Genomic DNA, 26,140 nt, shown 5'->3' on the forward strand with positions numbered 1-26,140 from the left:
AGTCTTTTTTCTTTCTTCTTCTCTGCTTTCATGCCTTCATTCCAGTTATTCTCTAACTCGCTAATTAGATCCTCAGCTTCATCCATCCTGTTTTTAATTCCTTCCATTGTGGTCTTCATTTCTGATATTGTATTTGTCATCTCTGACTGATTCTTTTTTAATATTTCAATATCCTTTTTTATACTTGCTATTTCTTTATTTAGGTGTTCGTGATGACCATCCATTGTTGTTCTAAGATCCCTAAGCATCCTTACAATCATTATTTTAAACTCCGCATCCGGAAGTTTGATTATTTCCATATCACTCAGTTCATCTCCTGAAGGTCTCTCTTGTGGTTTCATTTGGATTGCACTTCTTTGTCTTCTCATTGTGTCTGGGTGTCTGGGTGTTTTCTTTGTAGAGCTGGTTGAGTCTAGGCTTGGTGTTGTCTGCCTCCAGTTTTTACTTGTGTTGTTTCTAGGTCTTCTTGGGTTGGCATCAGCTATTATTTGTAATCTACTTTAGGATTTGGGCTGCTTTGAAGTCTTGATTTGTTTGTTTTCATTTATTTATTTATTTATGTATTTATTTTTTTCTGAAGCTGGAAACGGGGAGGCAGTCAGACAGACTTCCACATGCGCCTGACTGGGATCCACCCAGCACGCCCACTAGGGGGTGATGCTCTGCCCATCCAGGGCATCGCTCTGTCATGACCAGAGCCACTCTTGCACCTGGGGCAGAGGCCAAGGAGCCATCCCCAGCGCCTGGGCCATCTTTTGCTCCAATGGAGCCTCGGCTGCGGGAGGGAAAGAGAGAGACAGAGAGGAAGGGGAGGGGGAGGAGTGGAGAAGCAGATGGGCGCCTCTCCTGTGTACCCTGGCCAGGAATTGAACCCGGGACTTCCGCAGGCCAGGCCGATGCTCTACCACTGAGCCAACGGCCATGGCCATTTGTTTGTTTTCTTAACAGGTGATTATCTTGTTTGCTGATCTCAGCAGGGGGCTTATTTGAAACTGTATCCAGGAATGAGGTGGGTGTGACCTGAGGCTCTGAAGTCCTCTTATGCCAGTTAATCTCTCTGAGATCGTGTTGCTTTCTCAGCTTCAGTACGGGGAGGTGTATCTCAGATCTCCATGGTGACCTGAGTTACTGCCCCTCCTCCCTACTTCTTGTTTTCAGCTGTGTCTTGTTGCGCTGATTGGAGCTGGAGAGATGTCTGTATCTCTGTGACCTCTAAGTACTTTTGTATTTTGCTTTGTGGAAGGATCAGCCCCTCCCCAAGTTATGGCCACCTCCAGCACTGAATGAGTCAGCTTTTTATGTCATCACCTATATTCCTCTCCCCCTCACCATCCGTCTCTCTCTCTCTCTCTCCTTTCTTTTTGAAAGACAAGCCGGCCCTTTCAACACACCTTGTTCCCTGGTCGCCAGGCAAGTGGCTGTGAGCAGTATTTACTGCTCTTTTCCTTGGAGTGAGAGCCCAGCCTCACTCCCCCCCCCCCCGTTCCTGTAAGCAGGGGAGATTCAGGTGCTCCCCACCAGGTTTGTTGTGGCTTCTTTGCTCCTTGGTTTTTGAAAGCTGTTCTTATAGTCCAGATTTGGTTTTTCATCCTGATTGTTCATAAATTAGTTTATAATCCAGTTCGGTGGTGTGAGCTGGGAGTCTGTGCATCTGCCTACTCCACTGACATCTTCAGGTCTCTCCAATATCCTGATTTTTTGAGGAAGCTTGGAGACAGTCTTCTTTCCAGTCTATTCCCACCTCCATCAGCTTTCCATTACTTTTGAAGAGGGAGCAGTGGAAATAAAAACAGTATAAATCATTATAGCATTAGTGTGCTTAACAGAACTTATTATTAAAAAATGCTACTGTTGCTATCTTCACTGCTTCAATACCTGGAAATTTGTCTATTATTACTTTAAATTTTTATAGATTTTATTTCAGTTAGTTACACTTTAGCCTGAATGAGTATTCAAAAGCAACTGATCTTTCCAGGATTGTTAGATGTCTAATTCCAATACCATCTGGGTGTAGAAGAATTGCTTTTCTGTATATTTGCCATAGTATTTTCTATCACATGTATATTATTTGGGTTAAAAAGGAAAATCGTTGCCTAGGAATCAATCTATGTAAAACATTGCACGTGTGGCAATGTAAAACATTGCCCAATAGATGATGATCTACTGAGGTATGGTTTAAACTATACCTAACAGCCTGTCAAGTCCTGCCACAACCTCTTGGCTGACAGACATCACAATCAGAGGAGACAACAACCATCCCCTTGCTCCATCTCTTTCCTGGACATCACCTCTCTGCCCTATACCCCAAGGAACTCAGATCTATAGGGAAGCAAATGGTAACAATTTGATACCAAAAAGTTAAGAATCTCTGTCATGAAAAAGCGTATGGTCCATGTCCAGAGTCAGTGTATAGTATAGCAGGCTGCATTCGGTTTTCTGCTCTATCTCTTACTGGCTGTGTGTGAGCTCAATTTCTTCATCTCAAGCAAGGATGGTGAGCATGTATATATCCGAGTTAGGAAGTGAGGATTGAACTGGTTGTTCAATTTAAAGTCTTCCTCCCAGGGTCCAAATAAGAGACTGCCTTGATAAATGCTATCCATCACTAATCATCATGGTATATAATATTACACACATACACACACATCCTAGAATAGTTCTCATTTTTAAATGACCATGCTTTATGAAACTAGCATAATTTTTACCTTGTTTTTATGCTTTTTCTTTCTCATCTTCTTAACATCACTGTCATGCCCAAATGTCTTTTCTGATAACTTCTACAATTACTCAGGGTAAATGAATAATCTTTTTTTCTCTTTTACAAACAGTCTACCCCCAACTTATATTTTCTTAACTTTTAAAGAGGAATGTTTAAGACCAGGATAAACTCTTATTTCAACAAGGACAATTGGGTCCTTTTCTTGCTGTTCCTTTAAGTTTATATCTAACTTATTGTTATTCTCTTTAGTTGATTTTCTCACTTCTTCCAAGTATGCTTTTTCTCCTTATGATCAGCTAAAAAATGCCCTTATTAGCAGACAGTCTGTCTAAGTTAGCATCTCAAGTCATAGAATAACCAATGTGGGTGCCTATTATATGATGACACTTTATGTGCATTAATTCTAATCATCTCAGCAACTCTACTGAGTAGTAAAAAATAATGTATAGATATCATTCTTTACATTTTCATATGAGAAAACAGTGAAGTTGCAAATTCAGATTTCTGGCCCAGGTCTCTTTGAGTCCAAAGCTCAGTGCTCATTTCCATGGCACCATGCTGTCTCTTAAGGACTTTGACATGTTATTTCAAAGCTGGGTGTGACCTTGTTTGGTTCTGGCCACATAAGCTCTTTAGCTCCACTAAAAGAATTGAAGAGTAAGGCCATAATTGTCTTTATTATTGGGTCAATGGTCCCAAGTTTTATAGTCCCTCTGAATTTGACCAGGGACTTTCTGACAGTGCGGTTGAGGAGGACTGAAGGGTGGACTTGAGAGAGGCCCTGCCACAGTGCCTAGTCTTTGAGCCATGAGTTGTGGCTGCTGGCAGGATGGCCCAGTGCAGACTATTTCTCAGGAATGGAAGCAAGTCCCCCCAGTAAAGCTATGAGGTATGCTCCTTAGCAATGATCTCAAGATGCCCTGATCTCAGAAGTAGTCTACCCACTTGATGCATCTGTTCTACTTTCTGCAATCTTCTTCTTTTGGGGGTTCCTGTAGAGCTCTCTGACTCTGCAAGTTTTCTTTCCCACAGTTTGTAACAAGGCTGTAAATCTGTCCCTATAGTTCAGACATCCCTGCTCCCTTGCTGTGCTTCACCTGGGATTTGGATGATATTAGCTTTCTTTTTCATGGGGACACTGGAAATACCCTGGGGGAGTATTAGTGGCTTTCTCTGTCAGCAGTGCCATGACCAACTGACTTGTACAGAAAAGTCAGATACTCCTTCTGCCTGGCATCTGTCTATACTCGAGTATTTAAGCCCATATATTCTTTTGTGTAACTCATTCAAACTTCTCAATATGTCAAAAGGGGTATTAGTAATGTGTTTCCTTCAAAAAGTTGCTAGATAAATGCTTTCCCCACCAATCTCTGTTTGAGTCCCTGTAATCCAAAGATTTCAGCCTGAAGAAGCAAGCATAAATGATTGTCAGCAGAACCTTGAGATTTTACTCCATGTATTAAGCCTAAGACAAGAATTTTTATTCTGTTTAAAATGAAGGTTTTATGTCATGTCATGTTATTGAATATTTTAATTATGATAACATAGTTCAGTGTATTAAAGAAAACCAATGAAAGGAAAAATTGTTGTTGTTTTTTTCAAATAGGTGAAAGAATGAGTTTCTTTTTTAAACTCTACAATGGTGTGTTACTTACACTTTACTGAGATTTTTGGAAAAGAGTTGGTTCACTGCATTATAGAATATTGATAATAATGCTGCTCAATTCATCATTACATTGTTTTGGTCTCATTAGCTTAAGTGGAGTTAAGGATACTTGTCAACTATGGAGACCTGTACAAACATATACTATATCATATTTGCATAGTAGGTCACAGTTGTCTGCCATTAAGCCATATCTATGTGCTTTTTATGAAGTAGAAAAATATTATTGGCTGTAAACTTTCATGAAAGGTGCCTGTCATGGCATAAAAGAACCATGAAAGGGATCAAAATCTTGGGTAGAAGAGCAGCAAATGTCTTAAGCAAGTGTCATGACTTATAATGAGAACTGAAGGGACATACAGAAAATGATAAAGGCTTAAGGTTATGTTTGTAAAACCCTTAATATATTTTTTATTTGCTTTGGGATAAAAGTCTTCCATTAGAGCTCAGAGGCCAATTTGAGTCTTTAGGGGCTCAATCCTTTAGGGGAACTTTCTCTCTAGCCTGTGAAGCATTTAAGTAGAAATTAAAGTAGGTCATCCTATTACTAAGGAGAAGCCCCCAAGCAAGATAATAAAACAAATCTTACTTGTTGGAAAAGGTCAAGGCTAAAATGAACAAATCGGAAGCAGAAAGACTTTATCCCCAATATTCAGCCACACAAAATTCACACTAGCCTAGACAAATTTGAAGCCATTCTTAGTCTTCAGAATTTGTCAGTAATCATTACACATCTGTGAATCAGATGTATAAGCATGTCTGTAGTTGTTTTACTGCCAAGGGCGGTTTTCACGTACAAACATATTCAGAACAGGGTTTCTGGGAACATTGGCTAGGACATATGATACGCACATACCAAACCACCTTCACAACAGTCAGCACCTCTTTCACTAAATGATGGATGCAGAATGCAAACCAAAAGGAGATAAGAAAGAAAGGAAATAAGAAGAAAAAACAGAATGAAACAGGGCTGAACGGAGAAACTAGATGTGGGATAGAAACTGTTGATCTCAAACATGTGCCCTGAAGTATCTAGGGTGATTCCATATGACATCACACTTCCTCACTTTTTTAGGCTACTGTCATTCTTAGGGAGATTGGTGTTTACTGAGAGTGTAAGTTATGAATAAGGAAGACTTATAATGAGGATTCATCTTTCTTAAACTATCAGGTACTTCTTCATTAAAACTATTCATTCTGCAAGTTTACATGTGTATGTGGTAGACAGTGTATGTGGTAGATACGGTGAAAAATGTCTTCAGTGTGAAGGTGGTCATCTCATAGTCTTGAGATTCTAGATACATGAAAAAAACTAGCAGTCTAGTAATGTAAATGTAAATAAGTAATAGTTCATATGATTAGCCCTTAAAAGAAACCAGGCAGATGGCCAAGTGAAAAATCAGACTTGGAATTTAATTGATATGAGTGCCCCTTCACACCATTGTTGCTGGTATTTGAATGCCTTTGACATAGAAGGTTGAGAAAGACTAAGTGGGAGGTGGCAGCTGTGGCTGAAGGCATTAGAGGGCTATATGGTTGAGGACGTTATGAATCCTATAGACTAAATAGACTTTTCATAAGTCGTTAGTCATTAAGAGGTGAACTGTCATTCATTAAACACATTGAATGGCGGAGTATTTCCATTTGCAAATTATTTTTGCTCTAACATATCTTTAGCTATTTAAGTCAAAAAGTGGGTAAATGGATAATTGTGTATGTTAGAATTACACTGAGACTACTGATTTAAGGTTTCTAGTGAATTATCAATATGGCCAACTGCAAATTTCTTTTAGAATTACTGTGAATTGGCACATTAGTGCATTTGAATATGTCATTCATAACCTAAATTATTGTTATAGTGAATCCCTTGTAGGATGTATAATGTTAGGTTATTATACCAACTTTAGTAAACCACATGGCCCTGAGTCACCGGAAACACTTTATCTGGTGATTTCTCAGGTGCGGTATGGGACACAGCCTGTAAACCTGAAGGAGATATATGGCTTCTTTTTTTTTTTTTTTTTTTTTTTGTATTTTTCTGAAGCTGGAAACGGGGAAAGACAGTCAGACAGACTCCCGCATGCGCCCGACCGGGATCCACCCGGCACGCCCACCAGGGGCAACGCTCTGCCCACCAGTGGGCAATGCTCTGCCCCTCGGGGGCCTCGCTCTGCTGCGACCAGAGCCACTTTAGCGCTTGGGGCAGAGGCCAAGGAGCCATCCCCAGCACCCAGGCCATCTTTGCTCCAATGGAGCCTCGGCTGCGGGAGGGAAGAGAGAGACAGAGAGGAAGGAGAGGAGGAGGGGTGGAGAAGCAGATGGGCGCTTCTCCTGTGTGCCCTGGCCGGGAATCGAACCCGGGACCCCTGCATGCCAGGCCGATGCTCTACCACTGAGCCAACTGGCCAGGGCCAGAGATATATGGCTTTTTGAGGCAACTCATGCCAAAAAGCCCAAGACAAAATACAGAGTAAGTTAGATCTGCCTAGCTAGCTGATGCTCTGTGCTGCTTGGCAAAAACACAGACTGTCAAGGTCTACCATTCTTTGTCAGATATTGGGGATGCCAGCTACTGCTTCGGACTTCACTAAAGAACCCAGAAAAGGGGAAGATGCATGCGCTGATAATGCTTCATGACAAGAGGGAGAGGAAAGATGATGTCTGGGAAAAAACCCTTGATGGTTCCTTCCACCCTGGGGACTTTATATGGTGGCATTTTTAGCTCCATGGAATGATCTCTCCCTGCTTGGTAATTATAAGAGCATCTTAGAGCTTCTTTAGAATATTTTTATCTAAAAGTGAGTATTCAGGTGTCTCAAGATTTATAGAACAGATCTGTTCCTAAAAAATTGACCATTTTGGGATAGTTCTGTATTGACTTTAATTTGCCCTTTGCCTCTATGATGCATTATTCTAGGAACAAATTTGACTTCAAGACAAAAATATATATATATTATCAGAATGTTTTTGAGGAAATTTTTACATTTTAATCAGAATTTTAAAGGGAAAAATAATCAATGATCATTTGACTTAGTCAAGTACCTAACACAGAAAATAGTTGAGTGTATGATTTTTGCTGCATTATATGGTGGGGCAGAAGGTGTGGAGTTTCCACAGTTTATGTACAAACTCTGCCTCCTTTAATCACTTTATCTGATTTTACTTTAAGCAAGTCACTTTAGACTTTATCTTTGTATTTCTGTTATATCTCTCCATAGATAACTTTAGTCCTGTATTCCTACATATTAACTCTCACTAAGGGTTTGGTTGAAGCATCTTTTAATCCAGGAAATTCAAATAATGAAATAACCAGTTGTTCTTCAGTGATGACAATGAATTCTGTCCAGTCAGGATAGTTTTCAAAGTAGATCAGAAAAAGGAAGGAAGGAAACTTCAACCTCATTTTTTGTATTAAAAAAAAATCACTTTACTAAGTCAGTAGAAATGACCAAATTTAATTATATTCTTTACTAATGTCTTTATCCCACAAAATTATTCACGCCTTGTACCCTAGCCCAGGCTTTCATTCTGTTTCTGAGCTGGACCACAGAGGAGGCCAGAACACACAGCCAAAGACCACTGCTTTGATTGCACAGATTTAGGCTGTCATTCAATGGGCATCTAGCAAATTTGATCCTAGCAAAGTTCAAATGCTAAAGCGCTTTCTTTTGAAGGGTACCGTCTAGAGATTCTCTGAAAAAGGTTTAATATGACATAAGTTGTTGTGCAAATACATTAGCAAATAATAAAAATCCACAGTCTTTTTTGCTTCATGTGTGTTAAACAGGCCCATGGGGATAAACACAGAAACGTTTCCTTGAGGCCTTAATAGAATAAGCATGCAGTGGACAAGCGGTGTATGCTGATCCTTCTCACCAAGACTCAGTGGCCACTGTAAAATAAAAGTAAAAGGCCAGTAAAATAGTGAGAGCCAGAGCACGTGGGAAACACATTTGTTTATCTCAAGATCATTCAGGACCAGTTTCCCAGTTCCATCAGAATAATTGATTTTTATGTATGTGTGTAGCTCTGCTATGTATAGAGCTAAGGCAACAAATCAATGTAGTCTCTAAGCACACAAAGCCAATATAAAAATTTCAATATTGTAAATGTAGACCCAGAAGAGATGCAATTACTTGGGGAAAAAATTCGAAAATAATCTTAAACATTGTTGATTTCTGGAAATAGATGCTACTTTCTATTATCAGTCCATCATATTTATGGCTTTATGTGGGTCTAGTAAAAATTAATTTAAAATTGTATAAATTCATCATATAAAATAACAAAGAATATAGTTACAATGATTTTCTAAATTTAATATTGAAGGTTTTCATGGCCCAAGCATTTTCCCCAACGAGAATTTCTGAACTACTATGATAGTCAGCACAGGCTTCCATAACAAAATACCATGGACTGCTGGCTTAAACAACAAATTTACTTTTACATAATTCTGGAGGATATAAGTCCAAGAAGAAGGTGCCTACATGGTCGAATTCCAGCGGCACTCTGTTCCTGCCTTGCTGGTAGACACCTTCTTGCCGTGTGCTCTCATGGCCCTGCCTGCACATGATGGCTCTCTGTTCCTGCCTTGCTGGTAGACACCTTCTTGCCGTGTGCTCTCATGGCCCTGCCTGCACATGATGGCTCTCTGTTCCTGCCTGGCTGGTGGACACCTTCTTGCCGTGTGCTCTCATGGCCCTGCCTGCACATGCTGGCACTCTGTGCCTGCCTGGCTGGTGGACACCTTCTTGCCGTGTGCTCTCATGGCCCTGCCTGCACATGCTGGCACTCTGTTCCTGCCTGGCAGGTAGACACCTTCTTGCTGTGTGCTCTCATGGCCCTGCCTGCACATGCTGGCACTCTGTTCCTGCCTGGCTGGTGGACACCTTCTTGCTGTGTGCTCTCATGGCCCTGCCTGCACATGCTGGCAATCTGTTCCTGCCTGGCTGGTGGACACCTTCTTACTGTGTGCTCTCATGGCCCTGCCTGCACATGCTCTCTCTTCTTATAAGGCCACCAATCCTATCAGATCAGGACTCCACCCCGGGGACCTCATTTCCCCTTAATTACTTCCTAAAAGCCTGTTCCCCAAAGCCAGTCACCTTAGAGGTTAAGGCTTCAACACAGACTTTGGAAGACAGAATTCAGTCCATGGCAACTATATTTGTACCAATCAAGTTCCTTTCAGTACAAATGTTTTAAATACCTTTTCCATAGAGATTTCAGTAAGTGTTTCCTGAAATGAAACTCATACGAATGTACCAGATTAGTATCTGAGGTCTCTAAATGGTCTTTTAATATGCTATATTCATTACAAGATTCTTTAATCATTGTTACTACCCCTGACACCAGTTCCTTACCTAAAGGTCCACATCTACAAAGCTTTTATTATTTTCTCTTAAAGAGGCTGTTTTAAAGTTACCACTTGCCCAGTAAATGGTCAGGTTAACGTCATAATCAGCCAGAAAAGGAACAGCAATCCAATACTACCTTGCATCATCAAGAATGTACAAAAAAAAAGGTACTGTCAAGTATGAGTATGAATGTCTGTGAAGTCAGTTTCATTTTCACATTGACTTCTATATAACATAGTAGGTATAATACCAGAGAGGGAAAGGCAAACCCTAAGTCTAAATGAAGAACTCCAGGACAGGAAGTGAGCGGTGTGCTGGCCAGCGCATGGCCTGCTGGAGTGTGGGCCAGCCTTGTCCCGAGGTCTCCTGTCGGTAGGAGCTGTGCTTTGCCCAGCAACTCTGTGCTAGCTTGGGGCCTTTTCTGCTGGATGACGTTCACACCTTCCTCCAAGGGATGAGAATTTCCTTGACATCTAGCTATTTCTTGATTGTACATTTTTACAAATGTAAAATGGGGAGCGGGAGAGGGAAGAAGCAGATGGTCCCTTCTCTTATCGTGCCTTGACCATAAATCCTACCCTGGAGGTCCATTCACCAGGCTGAAGTTCTGTTTACTGAGCCAACCGGCCAGGTGATTCTCTTAGTCTTGGATCCCACAGAGTCGGGCCCTCTTTCAGCTCTGAAATCTCAGCTGGCACAGACCTGGCTCAGGAAATCAACAGGTGTTTTCTGAAGGCCTCACACTTAAACAGTAGGAGCATGAGAGTAGCTTATGTGGAAATGTGGAAGGAGGCACAGACTTCCAGCAGCTATGATGGATACAAAACAACTAAAATGCCCAGCAGGTAGTCCCCGCAGCAGGTGGAAAAGGAGGACCTTTCCTAGATCTGCCACACGCTGATATGTGATGCTGGACCAGGTACTTGATTTCTCTGAGCATCAGTTTGCTTATCTTTGGTCTATGGAATTTGCCTAAGAAATGTTAGTTTCCTTTCCTTAACCCCTCCTCTATGATGAATATTTGAGTGAACTGATCATTGCGTATGACACCCTATAAAGTGTTATGATGGCATATGTGTATTGTAATATAAATGACATAAAATAAATAATACATGTGATCTATATTATATATTATTGTATCATATATGGTATAATATGGCCATCGCTGTTTTCTAGTATTCTGTGAAATGTAGGATGTCTGAGAAACAGTTATTACCCATTCTTTTCTTTGTGTCATTTTGTATAATGCAGACAACTTGAAAGATACCTGGAACCCTACATGTGACCAAGCTCCATGTGTAGCCACAGAAAAGCAGTGACATTTTTAAGCCTTCCAGGACTTGTGCAATGTACTGTTTATATTACTACTCCCAGCATGGGGATTTCTTCTTAACTTGAAGGAGAACTTTGAATTTAAAGGGAAGGATGCACAATAAGGAATTAGCTCCTAGGTTCTGAAGAGCCTATGTTTCAGTAATTATGCCACATGAACTAAAAGGAGACATTTGAATGTCCCAGTGAATATTTGTACCTTAGAATAACTAGTGGGAATCTTCTCCTTGAGGCAAAGGGAGCTTGTGAGCAGCAGCGCATGGTCACTTCTGCCTTGGGAGGAGTCCCAGTCCCGCAGGACAAGCCACAGATAATGTGGGGTCCATGTGCCACTCCTGGTGGCCCAGAGAGACAGACCCATGTGATTCCACCAAGGGCCGCACGCAGTCTTTATACCAGAGCCTGTTGTCCATTTGGCTGGATGTTCAAATCAAGAAATCTACATCCCTCAGGCTGGATGTAAGGCTTGAACTGGCATCCCAGAGAAAAAAAAAGGTCAGCACTTTGATACACGGCTCCCACAAAATGGAATTTTAATGAGCAGAAGTAAAACCTGATCTCCTTGCTCATAAAGCAGATGTCTTTGTTCTTTTCATGTTTTAACATTTCAACATCTCCCTTTTTATTCCAGTACTTCTCCAGGAACTGCAAAGAGGCCATCTGTACCTCTCTGCATTGTTTTTTCGCCTAAGATGCTTGGTTTTGCGTCTTCTAGGAAACTCTTAGGAGAGGTGCTTTGAAGCATCAGGGTGTGTTGTTCTGGAATTCTTGTTTAGTGGAAAAATTGTCAAATTTTTCTTAACTAATCTAACTTGGTCTTGTGACGGGGACATGTGGCTTTTGGTACATAAGCTCATGCTGTCCTTCATGTTACTGACTCATTGAAGGAGGGGGGGTTTGGTATGTAGGAGGAGGCACAGGAGACAGAGAGCTCTGGGAGATTCCTAACAGTTAAATAAGAGCCCAGACCTTTGATGTATGCTTTTATCCACTCTGAGAAAATATACTTGACTTAGAGTCCTGTTTCTAAAAATAAGGTTTTTTGTTTCTGCACAGTGCTTGATTGTTAAAACTCAGATTGCAAAAACAAAATTTGGGAAACTTTACTTCCTCCTAAACAGATACATGTGGGCACTTCTGGGCACCGTCCCAGCTCCCCTTGAAGAAGCCGGGAGTCCACATGTGTGTGTGAGCGCTATAGCATCACCTCCCGAGCGCAGTCACAGGGCAATAGGCATTTTCATGAACTCTATCAAAGTGTTATTGTCTCCAGAGCCCAAAAAATTTAAGAAACATTTTATTTTCTTTCTAACTCTTTTATCTGCTGCCAAGCAGAGTGGAAAGATAGGTATTGGAGCGCTTTCCCAGTCTCCAGGCCAAGCTTCCTCTGTGCTTGGCTTACTCACGCAGCCCCTTTCATGACGATGGAGGTATGGTTCAAGAACAGCCTCCTGGGTTCCTGAGGCTTATACACTGCCCAGGTAGCAGGAACAGTCTTCTGATACAGTCTTTCCTTATGAGCAGTAAAGCCATGTGTGCAGTTATAAAATACTCGCACCCCATGGCTGGCATGCATTGTGCTCAAATTTGTGTTTTGCTCTTGTCTTAACAGAATTATGTCCCAAGAATGAAAAACCCTGGGCTTAGAGGGAAAATTGAGTGTGCCAAAGGCTGTCCTTTATCATTATATTTCCACCGTAATCAAAGCCTGAATTAGAAGAACATCACAGATGCACGGTGCATTGGACATGGTGCACATACATGCATTTAAATCACATGTATCTTACTTTTTTACTGATGTAATTGTGAAATATGTTTCTTTTGCATTCATAATTAGGGGGTGGAACAGATGGTAAAAGCTTAGTTTAAAATAATCTGTCATTAAAATAACCTAGCCTACTGGTAATTCTTCACTCTAACTGAAGTTAGGTCATAGGAAAACCAGTTTAGGGTGATTTTTTTCCCTCTTCTGCTCTGGAATATAGAAGAACAAATTGCTAATTTCCAAGTAGCAATATACACAAGAGTTGTCTCTACAGAGGCACCACAGCAAGATTTCACCCTGGAATCTGGCTGCAGTGTAATGTACGGGGAAAAAGAAAACAGACAAACTACTTTGACAAATATAAATCCATTTAGCACAATGCATTAAACATTAGTATACCTTCAGTCATGAAGCTATAGTTAGTTTCATACCCTGCAAGGAAATAACCTCATCATTTGACAAATGCTGTTAGAGGCACTCAGCTTTGGGGGTTAAGAAACTCTGCCTTACCCTTTATATGTTGCACTGATGTCAGGGGATATAAATTATAATTACAGGCATTATTATTCGGAGATGCTATAGCTCCTGACTTCTGTTTCCAAGCTTCCCTTCTGCATGTGTACCTCATGGACTTACTGGAATGTGACAAAGGAAATCTCCTAGCAGCCCTATTGTGATGGCTTAGAACTGGTTTTAGTAATAAGAAAACTGTCTTGATAAATCAGCTACTTGCATGCCTTTAAAACGTCTGTTTTACTGTTTCTTCAAAGATTTTGTTCTCCATCTGCTTTGAGGAAAGCAGATAGATTTCAGCATGGCTTTATAATAAATCTTCTCAAGGAGGGACTAGCATTAACATTTGTGTAGGTTCCTTTTCATCTTAATCCAACCTTAGTTAATAATCAGAAAATTCTACATACTGAGTAAGAAGATGTAATTAACCCTTTGACCCCAAAATCTTAATTGGCGCCTGTTAAAAACAGTGGGCAGTTTTAAAAAAAAAATTAAAAACTAGCCTGCAGTGATCGAAACAGCTCAGTACAGAATCACTTTCTTGATTTAAATTTTTAAAAAATTCTACAGAACTTTCAGATTAATCATGTTTGATCCCCAAGACTAACTGACTGAATGTTTCTTTGCTCCTCTCACCTTTTAAAACTCAGATATCTACACTAAATCAATATTGATGCTACTCTTAAAACTTTTGTAAGCAGCAAAATGCAGTTCACTATAGACAGGGTTCACTCTCAATGAGAAAGTAATGACTCTGTAGAGCAACCTTGCCAATCTGTAATACACCTGGTTTCGTATCCTATTTTTTTTATTGATTGACTTTAGAAAGAGAGAGAAGGCCCAGCCAGTTGGCTCAGTGGTAGATCATCAGCCCAGCATGTGGATGTCCCAGGTTCAATTCCTGGTCAGGGCACACAGGAAGAGCAACCATCTATTTCTTCACCCCTCCTCCTCTCACTTCTCTCTCTCTCTCTTCTCCTTCCCTCCTGCAGTCATGACTCAACTGGAGTGAGTTGGCCCCGGAGAACTAATGATGGATCCATGGCCTCCACCTTAGGTGCTAAAGAATGGCTCTGGTTGCAATGGGGCAAGGGTCCCAAATGGGCAGAGCATCGCCCCCTAGTGGGTTTGCTGGGTGGATCCTGGTATGGGCACATGCGGGAGTCTGTCTCTCCTTCCACTCCTCTCACTAAATAAATTTTAAAAAGAGAGAGAAATAGGAACGGAGAGAGAAGAATCAATCTGTTGTTCCACTTAGTGGTGCATTCAGTGTTTTTTTCTTGTATGTGCCTGATTGGAAATTGAACCTGTAACTTTGGCATACTAGGACAATGTTCTAACCAATTGAACCTCATGTCCCTTTTTTTATTTTTTTATTTTTGGCAAGATCATCTAACCTGAATTATAGACATTCATTTCACACTATAGATATCATTGACTGAAATGATAGATAAGCATAAAAGTGAAAAATTAGTTAACTAGTCTTGTTTTGTTTTGTTTGCCTCTGTGATAAGAAACAACTAATCTGACTTATTTTCCCACCAAATTGGCTGTTATTTTTAATTGAATTGACTAGATGCTTTGTGTCATATAGACATAGACTCATTTTAATCTCACCAGGAAATTGGAACATGTGTTGAAGCCTCTGCTTTTGCCAAACAAAACTGGCCAGTTCTTAGATCGCCGCTGCTTAATAGCATCAGATGTTTAGCCTCCAGATATTCCTTTTCCCTGCCATGATGTCCAGACTTCCTCTAGTATTTTAGTAAATACATGCGATATGAACCTAATGTTAAAAATCCATAATCCCTTTTAGTGAGAAGGAGAAGGATGTGTGTCGATGGCAAATGAATAGCACTCAGTATTTTGGAAGACTATAAAAGAATCCAGTCTAACTCTGATCTTCCAAATGTCAGGATATATTCCAGACTATATTAGACATCTGTGGTATCAGAATCTGAAAATAATCTAATAGCTCCAGAAACTCTTGGAGAAAATAATCACCATTCTTCTTAGTCATTCTAGAAAGTGTGATATAAGAGAAAGAGCATTGGGTTTGGAGTTAGGAATAGATTTCCTGATCATTGGCTGAGCAGTTGTTAGGTGTTGGCTAAATAGAGTTGAATAAGACATCACTCCACTGTTGAGAAATTCAATCTCTTTGGGAGTTGAATAAACCAACCAGGGCCATACGATGTCATAAATACTTAAATAATACTAACAGAGGACAGCAGATTTAATCCTGGCTCTGCCACTAGCTGGCTGTATGATCTTATCCAGCCTCTTAGCCTCTCTGTGCCTTCGTTTCCTCACCTGCAAAATGAGGACTTAGACTACAATTATCTCTATACCAGTTCCATCAGTCCCTCCTTCTGCTCTCAACCAGCCTTTCCATTGTCACCTGTACTCATAGACCAGTGATGGGCAATCTTTTATGCTTGGTGTATCAAAATTTGCCAAAAAACCGAGCATAACTTGGGTGGTGTGTCACTTCGAGAAAAAAACCATAATTTTGTGATATTTATAGTTTAAATAACAAAAATGTATAATTGTAATATATAACTATATTTAGTAAACCAAAAACATGTATTTAATGTACCTGCTTAGTGACTTCTTTGTTCATCTGTCAGTCGGTTTCTTTTGTTGGTCTTGATATTACTTAACTTGTGTGGGGTGCCGTGAACTAAGATAAGTGAGGGGGAGGGGGAATTCTTTAACTAAACTGTGACATTTTTGTTGCTGAATTTCATTGGCTAAATCTTCAATTGAAGGTTGGTATTTTGTACACTTCAAGTCCAAGCAAGCGCTACCTACTTCATGTGTCAATCTGTTTCTCTTGTTGGTTTTGATATTATTTACACTGAGAATAAGGTCTCACAAAAGTTCGTAGGGGGAAAAATTGTGAGTAAAGCCATTGCTATATTTTTCAGGGTGCTAAAAGTGTCTGGTAATCAGTTCCAAGCACTCCAAATTTCCTGTTTGTAGTGGCACTCCTCTTGATTCTCCAAGTGGCACCTTTCCAGATTCTCAGGCTTTGACCTCAAGTGGACAAACACCGGAGCCCAGATGCTGTCTTGAAATTCTGCAAGTTGCATCTTATGTAAATTAAGATGGCTGCAGCTATTTCTAACTGTGGGAAACGGCACCCATAGCACAGGCCCTCGCCTCTCCCAGCCTCCCCCTCACTTATCTCAGTAATGATGGTCAATTAGAAATCCATGACACCCCAGAACAGTAGATTGTATGATGGTTGCTGTGGTTATGTGGTTGCTGGTAATGGCGATCACAGGGCCCCCAGAGATGCATCCCCCATGGCATTCTACTGCTCCCTGCTCCGCAGACCGGAAGTGAGGTCAAAGATCCCCTAACGGCCTAACCGGAAGTCCCAGAACTAGATTCTCTATGCGGGAGTTCTGTTGTTTTGGCCTACAGACCTCCGGCACAGAGTGTCTATACTACAGCAAATGTTTTATCCTCGGCTACTAGTAGCACCTGGCTGTGCAGGAGCCAAGGATGAAACGTCCTTCTTGGCATGCGGCCCTATACTTCTCTGGTATGCGCTGCATGTGGCAGCGTGTCATCGAAAATGGCTATGTGTGTCAGTGCTGACACGCGTGTCATAGATTCGCCATCACGGTCATAGACATTCTCTTGTGATCTCTCTCTGTGTGTCCTTCTAATTTTATTGTAGCATTTTAAGGTTTGAGAAGATGGCTTACATAATGCTAAGTGATTGTATGCCAGGCCATGGCTCTTAAGTTGCATAGAAAACCCAACCAGACCCTTTTCTCCATGGGGAAGGTCAAAGGGAGAGAGTTACGATCCTCATGTATCATCTTCGGGAGACATCTTACTTGAGGTGAAGATGTGTTGAATGAGATCCTTTTCACACTTCTGCAAAAGCACCTTCTCTCACTTTTGACTGGTTTAAATAAGGTTCCACTGTACCATGCTCTAAGTCACATCTCACCATGGGGATTGGTGGTATTGTCAAAGCTAAGGAGCCCAGTTCTCCCTCTCTTTTTAAAAAAATTTTATTTAGAAAATTAAATTTAACAGAATGAGATTGATCAATAACAGTACATAGTTTTCAGGTAAATGTTTCAGTAGCATTTGAACTGTTGATTATGTTGTATACCCATCACCCAAAGTTGAATCATTTTCTGTCACCATATATCTGTCCCTATTTATATCCTTCCCCTAGACCCTCCCCTGTGGTAACCACTTCACTTTTATCTATGTCCATGAGTCTCAGTTTTATGTCCCACCTATGTGTGAAATCATATAGTTCTTAGCTTTTTTCTGATTTACTTATTTCACTCAGTATAATGTTCTCAAGTTCCATCCATGTTGTCGTAAATGGCAATATGTCATCATTTCTTATGGCTGAGTAGTATTCCATAATATATATGTACCACATCTTCATCCAATCCTCTATCGAGGGACACTTTGGTTATTTCTGTGTCTTGGTAGTTCTATTCTTAATATTTTTTTTTACAGGACAGGTAATCACAAGTGTTGGAGAGGCTGTGGAGAAAAAGGAACCCAGTTCTCTTTAGTAGTCTTTTTTTCCCTGACCCATTGCTGGTTCCAGGAAGGGTATTATACAGCAAAGATGATCCAGTGATCTACTGTGGAAGTGACTTATGAACTGTCTTGTCATCCCATTTCCCATTTGTCTCTAACTACTAAGGAGAGGATTCTATCATTTGAAACAAATCATTCAAAGACAAGTAAGAGGCTGCCTCTTATTATAAATATTTTAACTTCAGAAATGCTGTACAATTTATTTTTTCATTAATATGCACATAACAATTAGAGAATCTTTATTTTTCATGGAAGGCAGCATAGTTAGGGAGAGTGCCGGCTTCCCAGTCCCAACTCCACCACCTCCTAGGGACAGGATGTCACCTACCTTTGCTAAGCCTCAGTTTCCTAGTATGTAGAATGTAGATAATAGTATAATGACCTCAGATGGTACTTGTAAACATTAGAAGAGACAAAATATGCAAACTGCTTAGCACATACTGCTTAATATATATGAACTATTATTACTGTACTATCTTAACCAAAAGCTTGTTTATCACATAATTTGCTTTTATGTGGAGCAATACAATGTGACTTTTGAATTGTTCTTAGAACCCACTTAATTAGAGGAGGTGTTCAGTGCTACCAACAGTGTCTGATCAGCAGGGCTATGAAAAAAGATTAGGAAGTGTGGAATTTGAATTTCATATGTACTTATAAATAGACACATACACACAGGTATTCCAATGGTCTTAGATACATATATACATAAATACATATGGTATATAGCTCCTCCAAAAGTTCAATATTTTAGGAGACTGAAATTACTGCTGAGATTTGAGACACTGCATTTTTCTAATTAAGTTTTACATGCTTCTTCCACATTTTAGTATTTAAGAATTATATCATTAAACAGTGGTGTCACTTAACCTGGTTCCCATTGTGGGTTTCCAGTTACTTTCAAATTCTCAGTTTCTTTAAATACCATTAATCTTTTAAACTTCTTTTCCCATGCAAGCACTATGTGTGTAATCTACCTGGTTAAAAATAAATAAAGAAAGAAAACAAAAAAAAAACATAAGGATGATGGAACATGTAAAATGCACTTGGATTACAGGAGTTTAAGTTATTCTCAGTTTGAATGGTATATTGCAGTTGGACTCCATGATGATTTATACTATTTATCCAACTGAAAATGCAAATCTGCATCTAAAAATTGAAGGAAGGTTTCAAGAGTTACAGAGGATGTATAACATTCTTCTTTTTTTCTTTCCCCTTTCTTCTTTAGTTTCCATTTCAGGAGTCATAATAGAAAGTAGCTCTATCACAATAAAACTTTATACAGAGTTTTGGAAGAAAAAAAAGGGATCACGATTTGTAAGGTCTCACCACAATATATTGACTTTTTCTATTTGTTCTAACACAATAGGCGCTGGGAGTGGGGAGACATAATCCTTTATTAACTAGCAAATTACTGATGTCCATAGTAGCTCAAGTGGTGATTTTACTTGTGCTTCATACCTTCTTTCTCTCATTGCATTACAATTTATATTCCTGTTCAGCTATTCAATGGAGAATCTTGCAGATTTAATCTCAGTTAACTACTGAATCAAAAAAAAAAAAAAAGCAACCTCTCATAAAATCAGCATGACCTGTTTTTAGACATGAATGAAATGTATCTTGATCAAAATGACAGGGACATAAGGAAATCGCTGAAATAAAGGGAAGCTTCTGATCTTAATTTGGACCTCTAATTTGTTCATGTATAATGCAATGCTCAAAGATCTTAGGACTGTTGTTAAACACAAAGGGGAAATAATGGTCTTTAATTTGATATGTATTACTTTATATCAAATCCCTTACTAATTAAATCTCCAGCATATATACTTATTAACCTACTTATTTATTTATTTTTTTCCCTGCAGTCCCTGGATGGCTTTGTATTTGCACTAAATCAAGAAGGAAAATTTTTGTACATTTCTGAGACAGTCTCCATCTACCTAGGCCTCTCACAAGTAAGTAAAACTCTTTGGATTCTTGGTGGTGATTGTGGAGGCTCCTTGGGCCTCATTCTTTCCCTTCCTCAGTGGATATTGTGTTTAGCTTTAATTGCCAAATTTATTCTTTGATTAATCTACCTGACTCTTCCACAAAGTCAGTGGGAAAATGTTATGTCATTTTGGAAGGTTTGGGATAAGCTTGTGCTCAAAAACTTCAGTCCCCCTCATCATTCCTTACCCCTCCGAGGATCATTATTCATTTATTGAGAACAAATGAAGTTTCTTCCCTTGGTTGTTTTGAACTTTGAAACCTCTGTGCCCGATAGGAGAGGGCCACACGGATAGCACTTCCCTTGTGTCCTATTACTGGATGTTTATGGAGTACCCTGCATTATCCTGGGAGCTGACACAATGACAGGGAGACATTTGGAGTCAAGAAATGCCGAAAGAGACCATTAAAATGTGTTGCAGGGAGGGTTCCAGTAAGGATATATTTCACTGCCTCTGCAAATGCTTCCTAATGCTGAAAGACAATTTCATAATGCTAGATGACCTTTTATTATTTGCAGTTTAATTATGCATATGTGTGTCTGTGAGAGGTTAAAAGGAAAGAAAATGGAGGCAGAAGGGACAAGGGACAACATCCTAGATGTCAGTTCTTGGTCTTCCACTGGAACATAAAACTTTTACTTCTATTAGATTCCAAGACATAGGCTGTGTCTAAAGAATGCCAAATACCCTGAAGAAAAGCTTGCAATCCAACTAATTATCCACATGTTGTCTCCATAAAAATGCTGAACATCTGGATATCTCTGTATCCATACAAGTATTGGCTGAGTTTGAACCATTTCATCTGGTGATTTGGCAGAGGAGAGGTGCAGTCTGGGTTGAGGGACTGTGTGTGTGTGTGTGTGTGTGTGTGTGTGTGTGTGTGTGTGTGTGAGAGAGAGAGAGAGAGAGAGAGAGAGAGAGAGAGAGAGATATGACCTGCCAAGTTGGATAATCTACTTCTCATCCAGTTGCCCCTAGGAGCTAAAGATAGAAATAAGATTTGTCTCCTCTTAATCAGGACCCACTTCGACTCATTGCTTCTGAAAGTTGGCACCACTCTATGAAGACCTCCAGCATGGCTGGAATCTTCTGGCTGTTAGTGTGTTTGCTGGGTTAAAAGAGTTAAATCAAGAAAGACATTGGGAAATAATAAAGAGAGATATTTGGCCCTTGAGGAGGGTTGGGGGAGGAGAAACACTGCCAAATTTGATTATTTACTGTTGAGAATCCAAGCAAGGATCCATTAAGTCTTCCTTGAAGAACATGCAAGCTATATTTGCTATAGTACATAGAGTAATTTTATTTTATGCAGACTTCAATAAACCAAAAGCTAGAAACGGAACTATTATTAACTGAATATTAGTATTCTTGCATCTCAATGAAAGCTCTGGTTTTGTAATTGCCTCTAATAGACTTTAAGGCTTGTCTTAATCTGTCTGAGACCTCATATTGGGAATTTCCAATTTTGAAATTGGTGTGCTACCATAATACCATTTAAAAGCAGAAACGCTGCTGTTTGTTGTTCTGCAGTGCCCACATTCATCTGTTTTATGCAGACTATCCAACAAAGTTTAATCAGCCAGTGAAGAAGAAGGATGAATAATTACTTTAAGCAGGTAAATGCTAATTAGGGAACTCCTGAAAAGCATCCATTATATATACTCGCTCAAAACACATTTTACAGCCCTGGTTAGTGGTGTAATCCAAATTCTGTCAAGGCAACTGCATTTTCTGTAATTGAGATGTGTATGTTTGCTTTGCATAACAGATGGCTCTGTATGCTTAGAGTGATAGCTAGGAAAATAATAATTGCATTATTCTGGCCAAAAGAATATTAGCTCTTGGGTTTTGGCCATTTCAGCCCATCCTCCTGCCAGCACAGCATATGCACATATATGGATTGGATTTTCAGGGAAATTGATGCATCTGGAATAGTGTCGCCATCTGAAATATCGTCTGTTCAGGAAAAATTTGGCTAAAATCCTGTGCTGGTTTCTCCTTAAAAGCAGTTGATTTCACTGCTTCTCTACTGTAAGATTAAGTCAATCTTGTACTAAAATCTCATTCAAATTATTGAGGTTTCTACAGAATGCAGCAGCTGCACAGACATGGCCCAGGAACTGGCAGTGCCCGGGCAGCCGTTCCCTGCTCATCTGTGATGGGTTTTAAAGTGCACCTCAGTAGTCAGCATCTTGCCTTCCCTGGGGCAGTGCCAGCCTCCTGCACTGTTGCCCTCTAGGTGGATGTGTTCACTGTTGCCAGAAATTGTCAAATATGCTGGTAGAGGCTATGAGGTATGAGACAGAGGTCTTCCTTCAAAGGCATTATGCAGGTGGAGTGATAAAGGGTAAGCCACTAGAAAGTGGTTTTTGCATATAATAATGTGTGTTTTTAGAGTTCAGAACTGAAGTTTAAGAATAGTTCTAAGTTAATGTGAAAGAATCTTATAAGAGCATGGTATGTTTTTAAATGCCTGAAAACTGAGGGGGGAAAAAGTCTATGCTAAAACTTCGGGGAAAGATTTCCAACCCAGTTGAAATTCTAAGTCCTAATCGGGAGATTAGGGTTCCTGAGACACAACCTCTCCCAAGTGTCCTCGGTGCACTCTTCAGTTGTAAGAATGTGAGGTGCTTATGCGTTGACATAAATGTAAAATGTACTCCCGAGTAATTAAGTAAATACTTAAGCTTTTACACACACACCCTTAATTAAATACGAACCAAATGCTCGGCTTGTGTCCTACAACTTTCTTTCAGGCTTATTCCATCATATTCTAGACAGTGATAGGAATCTATAAAGTTATGGTCCTCCCTTTCCTTTTTAAATAGTTCCATGAGATAAAGATGACAAGTAACCATATCCTCAAAGATGCATTCAGTGAAATTGTTGAGCTGTATGGGAGCATGGCGGTGCGTTAGAGCAGAATTCTGTCTGCACGTGTAACTCTCAAGATAGTTCTTCCTCAGTTTTATTTTTTTTTCAACATATAAATAAATATGGTGGCTTCAAAATGGCTTATGTTCAAGAAAGAATTAAGATTCTTTTTTAGCTCTTGAGAAAACTAAGTAGAGAAATTTCTGCTGAGCTCTGTGGTATAGGCTGAACATAGAGACAGCCAAAGTTGATTTTTCTTCTCTGCCACTGGGTGTGACATCTTCTGGTGGCCGGGGTGGGGGGGCTGTGCACCACCAGTCATTCTCCTTTAAGTATTTTCATGTCGTTGTAATGATGGCCATGAAGGCTCTGTGATGATGTCTGAACCTCTTCAGCAGCCTTTTTGACTGCCAGAGATATATAGTTAACTTCTCATCCAAGATGTAGTTTCAAGTTGTAGAAATGTATACTGTTCACTTGCTTCCCTTAGTAAAGAGGATTCTCAGTGACGCACCAGGAGGCCTTGTCTTAAAGAAGGACCTCTAAACATTGATGCTGAGTTTGGTTTACGTGGAGATTAAATGACTTCCTATCCTGGGTGATGGCCTTCAGAGCTGCCAGACAAAGCTCTGCTCTCTAGCTGTGATGGAATAGGCAGTAGTGAGCATGAAGGAAGAAGACAGAGTATCCTCTAACTCTGAAAATGCAGCAATGATACATACCCAGCATTTATGAAACCTCTTTCAACTTCTAAAAGGCTTAATCATCAAGAGTCTAAGAGAGTAGCTTACATAAACATATATAATAAAAAAACAATGGCAAAATAGAACTAGGTTATAAGGAAAAAAGATAAAAGTAGGTAATCTTTTACCACAGAATAGGAGAACACAATGAAATCTTATAAGAAGAGGTATATGTGGCCTGAGAAAGCTCCAGATTTAGTTATGAGTTTCCTGTTAGCCAAAGCAAAAAGGGAAATATAGCCAACCATCAAAAATAAGAAAGCATCACTTAAGGAAAGAGAAGTTTTTCTAGGACAGAAAGAGAAAAATAAATCTCAAATACAATTTTTATAGGGTCTAATATGTGGATTATACATATTGATTTGCTTCGGTGGAGTCCACATTCAAAGCAAAGCTGTAATGACCCATAGAACAAACATGAACATACATATTGCAAATCTCATAGGCAGGCAGAGGACTTCCCCGCCCCAGCTGTGGGCGTGCCAAAGATTGTTTTGAGAGTTTTGTTCTGGAATCTAGGACCTAAAATAGCATTGACTATTTTGATGGTTTATGTGCTTGTGAATCAGCTTTCACTATTTCATGCACACACCCTGCATTTTCTTTTAAATACTGATGAGAAATTTAACTTATAGTTGCCAAAGGAGGAGGACATGGGTCTCAGCTAACTAGAGGATAAAAAAAGGACTCATAGCTTCTAAAACATTTTTCCTTGAATGTGAGGTGGGAGATGATGATTCTGATGTACACCTAAGCTTGCAAAATGTTTTCAAGTTAACATAGATCTCCATTTGAAATAGAATAAAATCTAGACCAAACTGGAAATTAACTGATTTTTCTGTCATGATATCATTAGAAATACCCTGCAGCCAGTTAAGCCCTCTCTTGAAATGCCATCTAACCACCTCCCACTGTCTCCAGGGTCCACCTTGCCTGTGACTCACTTCCCTTCTTCTCATTAAGTCCCAGTCATGGTGGAAGATACTTCCTCGTGGTTGTAAGCCAGCCAAAAGGTAGCTGCAGAAATTGGCTTGTTGCAAGGCAGCTTGCTGAAAGGGGCAGGGCGGCTGCAGAGTAAGAGCTAATAGAGGTGAAGGTGAAAGGGGCAAACATTCTTTTAAATTTGGTCTTTTTTTTTTTTTAGGCCATGCAGATATATTTACCATAAACTCCTTCCCATCCTGTTGTTCATCTCCATATTTTAGGTTTCTCTGCATTTGTTATATAGAATGGCAAATAAAATTACAGCTACAGCACATGAGTACAAGGTCAAATAAATGACAGAGCTCAGTCTATTTGTGAAGCTATTCTGAAAGGGAGCCATGGTGCCAAATGTGGTTTATTTGAATAATAAAGAAGAATTAGATTCCCCTGATAACTTGGCTGAGGGCCAATAAATCAGTGGAGGTTAAAGATGCTTTGCAACTGCCATGTCTTCCTTTTGCTTTTCCAGAGTGCAAACCTCAACGCTTCCACTCTGTTTTTCAATGCAAATCAAGTTGAGGTTAGTATGTGGCTAATTCTCTAGTTTCCATGATTGTAAAAGATATATATATATATATATATATATATATATATATATATATATATATATTTCTTTAGTGGGGTAAAATAAAACAAAACAAAAAAGCAGGCTTTCCTTACAAGTTATTACTCTTGTTTGGCATCATAACATCCTAAATAGCTAGAATATAAAGGCAAAAAAGGGGGGTTATTTCAGTACAGTAGAGCATTTATAGTGACGGAGCCAGTGTTAGCATTTTTTCAGTTGGTGTTTAAAATTTACATGACACTAGGGTAACCTGGGTTCCTTCTATAAATGAATGCTTGTAGCCCTCAAATATTACTATGTAGCCCCCTTTTTAAAGTCTTTTAAATAAGAATGCCTTTCAAAAAAGAAAATGTATAATTTTCTGCTTATGTGTTTTTTCTCCCTGTCAAGCCTGCATTTTTCTTCTGTACTAATCATAAAAAAGTTCATCACTTCTGGGTGTAACAAAGAAAAATGCCCTTTTGAATGTGGAAGCTCTGAGGGTTTAGAGACTATTGAGAAAATATAAGTATCAAAATAATTCAGAAACACTACAAGGCACAGTGGCACATTATCAATTTACAACATTTAAATTGATAAATGCTTGGTGGTGAAGGCCTACAAGGGCACTTTGAAAAGCAAATAGCGACCTGGTGAAGAAATTGATTTCCACCCCACCCCCCCCGAAAATGACTGCATGATGCATCATTTGACTGCATGCTGTCCGAGTGCTTGACAGAGATAATCTCAGCAATCCCATGGGTGACCTTATCGTTCTCACCAGGGCAACTTTGTCTACGTTCTGACTTTGTGCATGTCAAGGTTCCTCCCGGCAGGATCCTTGGGGGAAAAAGTTCCTCTGTTCGATCCAGATATTGAACTGCTCGCCTTTCCCCTCTTTCTCTTCCACTGCACCCTTCCAGATAGGCAAACACGCTCTTTATTTCATCCATAGTTATGAATGAGTCAGGCAGAAGAACACCGCAGCTCAGCGCTCTGTATCTTTGTGGAAGCCCTTGTTTCCTTTTAGTTCACACAGTTAGTTCTAGGTGATAACCTGTGTTAGCT

General features: G+C 39.8%; 1 protein-coding gene across 4 annotated transcripts in view; it reads left to right on the forward strand.

Annotated features, from left to right (window-relative positions):
• The window catches only part of NPAS3 (neuronal PAS domain protein 3), a 947,754-nt gene that overhangs the window by 682,140 nt on the left and 239,474 nt on the right, over window positions 1-26,140 (forward strand). For all 4 annotated transcript variants that reach the window (XM_066277694.1, XM_066277693.1, XM_066277691.1 and 1 more), the window contains one exon: window positions 19,799-19,888. In XM_066277694.1, the coding sequence (XP_066133791.1) occupies window positions 19,799-19,888 (90 nt within the window). The remainder of the gene's footprint in view (window positions 1-19,798; window positions 19,889-26,140) is intronic.

Source organism: Saccopteryx bilineata, chromosome 4, assembly GCF_036850765.1.
Source record: "Saccopteryx bilineata isolate mSacBil1 chromosome 4, mSacBil1_pri_phased_curated, whole genome shotgun sequence".
NCBI lineage: Eukaryota > Metazoa > Chordata > Mammalia > Chiroptera > Emballonuridae > Saccopteryx > Saccopteryx bilineata.